General features: G+C 41.3%; 1 protein-coding gene across 1 annotated transcript in view; it reads right to left on the reverse strand.

The window, feature by feature from the left end:
* ANKRD55 (ankyrin repeat domain 55) overlaps positions 1-4,642 on the reverse strand; it is a 91,013-nt gene extending 86,371 nt beyond the window's left edge. The window contains exon 1 of the mRNA XM_014781646.2: positions 4,563-4,642. Within this exon, the coding sequence (XP_014637132.1) occupies positions 4,563-4,620 (58 nt within the window). The 5' untranslated portion in view covers positions 4,621-4,642. The remainder of the gene's footprint in view (positions 1-4,562) is intronic.
* Between the last annotated feature and the right edge of the window lie 1,358 nt (positions 4,643-6,000).

Consider the following 6,000-nt stretch of genomic DNA (forward strand, 5'->3'; position numbering starts at 1 on the left):
GCTAGTCTAGGTACAGTCCTCGGCACAGAGCCTGGCTCTGCTAAGAGCTCAATAAACATTTGTTCTTATCAAGATGTCATCTACGTAGGGTGTCTGCACAGAGTCTACACCCAATAGACGCTCCCCCCCACAACCTCCAAAAGGCCAGATTTCCTTTTAGCTTAAATTAGAATGGATTTTACCAAAAATCCAGTCACAAGGCTGCATACTTTCCGAGAAGGGACTTGAAATTTGATATCTTTTCATGGTCCTGAAGATATATCCTTGTCCTAATCTCCAGAACCTGTGAATATTACCTTATATGGCAAAAGAGTGGGTATCACCTTAAATGTCAAAAGATGTGATTAAGTTAAGGATTTTTTTTTTTTTTTTGTGAGGAGGACCAGCCCTGAGCTAACATCCAATGCCAATCCTCCTCTTTTTTTGCTGAGGAAGACTGGCCCTGGGCTAACATCCATGCCCATCTTCCTCCACTTTATATGGGATGCCGCCACAGTATGGCTTAACAAGCGGTGCGTCGGTGCACACCCGGGATCCGAACCGGCGAACCCCGGGCCGCCACAGTGGAACGTGTGCACTTAACCGCTTGCGCCACCGGGCCGGCCCCCAAGTTAAGGATTTTGAAAGTAGAAGTTTGTCCTGGATTATCCAGGTGGGCCCTAAATGTAATCACATGTATGTTATAAGAGAGAGGCAGAGGGAATTCTGAGACAGACGCACAGAAGAGAGACACCCACCAGGAGGTGATGTGACAACGGACGCAGATGTTGGAGTGATGAGGCCGCAAGAAGCCAGAAGCTGAAAGAGGCAAGTGAGGATTCTTCCCTAGAGCCTCCAGAAGGAGCACGCCCCCTGCTGACATCCTGATTTCATACTTCTGGCCTCCAGAACTGTGAGAGAATACATTTCTGTTGTTTTAAGCCACCCAGCTCGTAGTCACTTGTTACTGCAGCCCTAGGACACTAATGTTCCGTATTAATCTGGGCTGGAGTGCTGAGCCCCTCCTCTCATTCTCTCAACAACTCTACGGGAGAAAAGCCTGTGAGGGTGGGCCGCAGCCCCCACAGGTGCCTGCAGACACTGCTCAGCCTCATCAAACACATTTCCTCACAGAACCTGGACAAGGCTGGGGGTGGGTGAGGCCCTTGGCACCACAATTCTTGCTCCTGTTTTCCTGAGGCCTAGGGTTCCTCCTTCAGGCATAGCAAAGCTTTTCTTTCCACAACTAGAGGCAAAGCTTAAAATGTAAATATCTTCATTTACATTATCTCTCAACTTCAGTAGGAACCTCTGTGTTCTGTAGTAAATGATTTTACTACAGGTCCTTTCTTGCGTGTGGGCTTGGAGAGGGAAAACAGCCAGGAAGGGCATGTGGGAGCAAAGAGATGTTGCTATGGTGAAATCAAAAAGCGCAAAACAGAAGTGGAGAGCTCTGAAGACCCAGGCTTCCTCCCTCACAATTTCACAAAGCAAGCCAGAGACACGACCCTAATCCCTGGGCCAGGCAGATAACCCGATCTTTAAGCCTCCCAGCAACCCTGTGAATATATAATATTATCCACATTTTACAGACGAGGAGATCAGTTTGTCCAAGTTCATGCAACTGGAAAGAGCACTGAGACAAGACATGAGCAAATGTTCATCTGTCCCCAAGTCCCTAGCATAGGGATGTCTTATTACCTCTACTAAAGAGAAATAGAGGAGAATGCAGCTGGAGGGATTCAGACTTACCAAATCCACCTCATTTGAGCTCTGAAGGTCATTATGCATCATATTGTTCAGGTGCACAATGCTAACCATTCTCTGGGCAACCATAAGCCCTAGCTGCCCGAGCCCTACCCTCACCCCAGGGTAGCTGTTAGGGGCAGAGATTGCTCATGAAAAGAAGCTTCCTGTTGTTTCTGGATAGAGAACACCTGGGTCTCAGTCTCCTCTAGTGCTAATTAGCTGTGTGTTCTTATCATAAGGTCCCACCTTTTAACCTCTCTGTGCTTCACTTTTCCCATCTGAGATATTAGGGGGATGGATTGGACGAGCAGTTCTCAACCTTTGTTGTACATTAGAACTTCCTGGGGAGCTTTTGTCAGGCCATACTCCTCACCAATTAAACTGAAATCTCCAGGGGTGAGACCAATGCATCAGCATTTTCAAAACCTGTCTAGTGATTCTTATGTGTGGCCAAGTTTGAGAACCAAGGGATTACATGACTTCTAAGATCTTTCCAGATATAAGGTCTTTTGTCAACATCTACATATAAAGCCAGTGGCCACTAGAGTTTTGATTCCCCAGATATTGGAATTCACGGAAAACCCTCTACTAAAGCCCCACATTCAACTCTTCCAGAGAAAGCCACATCTCATGGTTTGCCCAATACGGTATTTAAAATCTAGGTAATGGTCTAAATCGTTGGCATGGCCCCTCATGCTTTTAAGAAGGTGGAAGGATTAATGGGATAATAGAGCCATTCAGATAACATTTAGTTAATTATTATTCCAGGGTTGGGCTATATGGTACCCTGGGGTTCTGAAAAAAATAATGTTATCTAGTCAACCAGCATTAACTAAGCCCTCCTTTGTTCTCAGGACTGCTAAATTCAAGCTGGAACTAGAGAGGTGAAGAGTCTTTTGCATTTGAGGAACTCACAGTCCAGGGTGGTAATAATTATAACAGCAATAATAATAACAAAAGCAGCCATAATTTGAAAGTACTTATTGCACATCAGGCAATGTGACAGGTGCTTTTTATATATTATTTTAGATCCTCACAACAACCTTGCTAGGCAAGCATCATTTCCTCCATTTTATTGCTGAGGACACTAAGGCCCAGAAAGTTTAGGTAACTTGCTAAGGTCACACAGCTAACAAGTAGTTGCTCTGCCATTCTAACCTATGTGCCCATGCTATTTCCACCACACCACAGCACCTCTAGAGAGAAAGGATTGAGAAATAGAGATAGAGTTGGCAGGGAGAATGTTAACTTACGTGGGGGAGAATCAGGCCTAGGGTGGGGGAATTGCTGTGAATTGCTCATATGAAAGGTACTATAAGAAAATAAATATTATAAATTAATATTTTAACTATATTTTGGGCTCAGTCATGTTAGGAGACACAACACTGGAGTGGATGAATACATTATGAAGGGCTAGTTCTCTGCAGTCAGTTCCAGCTCCCTCAAATTAGTCTGAAAAGATAATCCCATTGTGTTCCTCTTTGGATTGCATAGCTCAACAACGTCATTTTTTAGCCAATATGAGGTCTTTGGATCTAAGCATACTTTCACTTTTGCTGATCGCCATCAGTGATACAAAATGTACAAAGGGGAGAGGATGGTGGTGGGCACAGCTGTAACAATCACTTTCTTTCTGGTGTTCACATCCAAATGCAGCCTGAACCAGCACATACACACATACACACTCACACATTATTCAAAATGAGTTAAGATCTGGAGATCAAACTATATATACACACACACACACACACACACACACACAGACATATACACAAGTATATATTGTTACTCAGAGATCTAAATGTAAATCTATTATTTGAGAAAGCACTGAGCTAAATTAATCCCCCCATGAAACCAGAGGTAGCCTGAAAGGTAGTAAACACACTATGGCCTAGAGCAGGAAAAGGAAAAAAGAAAGAAGCAATGAATTTTCTTAATGAGGCTTTCACAAACCACCATTTTCATGTCGTAGCCAAAACAAGTAAATGACCAAAGGATCTTAGGATTCTGAAGAATATTCAGAGACTATAGAAAGTGGTTTAGATGTCAGATATTTTTTAAAAATCCTAAAAGATATTTATTACATTTACAGAATGGAAATTTCCTATACATACAAAGAAAAGATGCATAATTACATATAGGTACTCCGTATACGTATATATACACACTTTATGTTGCAAAATATACACACAAACTGTATGGCTGAATACATGTTTTTTATGAGGAAGGGTCGATTTCACAGCAATCTGCTCATGTGGAAAATTACCTCTGCAAATTATGAGTAAGAAAGATATATCCTGTCATTGCAAATAATAACATCATGATAAGTCATTACACGACCTCGAGTGAGAAAATATATCAACTATAGCATAAATATATCAACATCTATTCCTGAAGGGAATCAAGAGATATTTACAAAACTATAGCAATGAGATATTGGGTTAATAGATGGAAAAGAGACACATGATTGGTTGTTTTTATATTACTTACTCTAACACATTTTTTTAAAGACTTGAAAAAAAAACTGAGAATAAAGATGATACTCTCTGAAATAGTTGGTGTGCTTGAAACTCAGTTTTTAAAATCTAAGTAGGAGCACTTTAACAGGACAAGCAGACCATAAGCTTATTTTTCCCTTCCAAATGCTTATCAGATAAGAAGTGAACATTTAGAACAGGTTTGTTTTCTGTGTGAAATCCTCTTTCCACATCACACACACACACACACACACACACACACGCACACACTACTCTCTTTCCCCCTAGAACTGCAAATCCCAATTGTTGGACTAAAGATGCAAAGAACCAAAGCATGTAGTAAAGCAGCGTTTTTACCTTTTTGCTGATCAAACACAGATGGAGTGCTGAAATCCATGCTTGCCTGTCTCATCATCTACCATCAGAATGGCAAAAAGCATCCAGGTCTCTAGAGAGGAGAAAACACCATCTCACACGTTACAGTCAACAAAATAGGCAGACAAAGCATCACTTGCCAAGACGTCTGTTTGAGAAGGAAACGTGCGTTAGAGCTGCAGGTTGTTGTCAAGGCAAATCGTGGAAACAGGTAAATATTATTCCTGTAATACCTGCCAGGAAAAGACTTAAACTTCTTATGGCCTCATTCATCAGCTATACCTGTGCGTAAGTATTATACACCCTCCTCCCCCAAACAAATATACAAAAAAGCTCAAACCCTAAAAAACAGTATTTGTGGGGGGCCACCTGCCTTGGATCTGGGCCAGGAAAACACTGGAGGTCACGAAGCTTCTGCAGCTGGAATGTTGCTTTAAACCCAAAGAAATCTCAATGGGTGAGTGAGGATTCACAGGGCCAGACGGAGCATGTGCAAAGCTACCAATGCAGTGTGGATTCGGCTGTGTTCCTGGTGGAGTGAGAACTGCATTTGGGTCATGTGAGCAGAGAGTGCCATCTCAATGGAATAGGATGTAAATACTGTAGCAGGAGGCTGCTGGCCATGTGCTGTATGGAGTAATTATCGGCTTTCACAGCTCATCTTCAGTCTCCCTTCGGCTCAGTTCTCCAAAACACAGGCAGGAGCTGAGGAAGGAAGTGGCGTTTGAAAGGTTATATTTCAAGGCTCAGCTAGCCGTGATGATAAAATTAAAACAGTCAGCAATCACAAGGGTGTTTAGTGCAGTATTATAGGTGGTGGTAAAAACCTGAAAATCACCGGAAGTACATCATTTGAGGAATAGTTGAATAAGTGGTAGTAATTCATACTCTAGATTAAAAAATATGGGGTAAATCTATATATATTTATCTGGTGGGATGTCACTAATCTATTGTTAAATGAAAACAATGTTATATGTTTCATTTGTTCATGTTTTTGTGAAACCAGCAACCACCCACTGTATACAGAAATATACTTATATATGTTCATAGGAACACCGAGGATGATGTAGAAAGATACACACTAAACTGTTAATGTTGGTTACCTCAGGGAATTGCAGTTAAAGTAGGAGATTTCTAACTTGTTCTTTATCTACCTCTGTATTTTTAGGCTTCTTATAACAAGTGTCTATTATTTCATTTGTCATTAAAAATTTGATATAATAAATTCAAAACAAACTAATAAAGCTCTTCATTCAAGACACAATCAGATTTTTGGAAAAGTCAGATAGCCTTGTAGCAGATACCCTCATAAATGCTGTTGATAATGGTAATAACTGTTTTCTTTTTTAGCTTAATTAGTGTGTGAATGTGGAAATGAACGCAGAAACGATTTTTCTTCATCTATGGCCCCATGTGTTTT

The sequence above is a fragment of the Ceratotherium simum genome, chromosome 18, assembly GCF_057802395.1.
Source record: "Ceratotherium simum simum isolate JZ-2026a chromosome 18, ASM5780239v1, whole genome shotgun sequence".
NCBI classification, from domain to species: domain Eukaryota; kingdom Metazoa; phylum Chordata; class Mammalia; order Perissodactyla; family Rhinocerotidae; genus Ceratotherium; species Ceratotherium simum.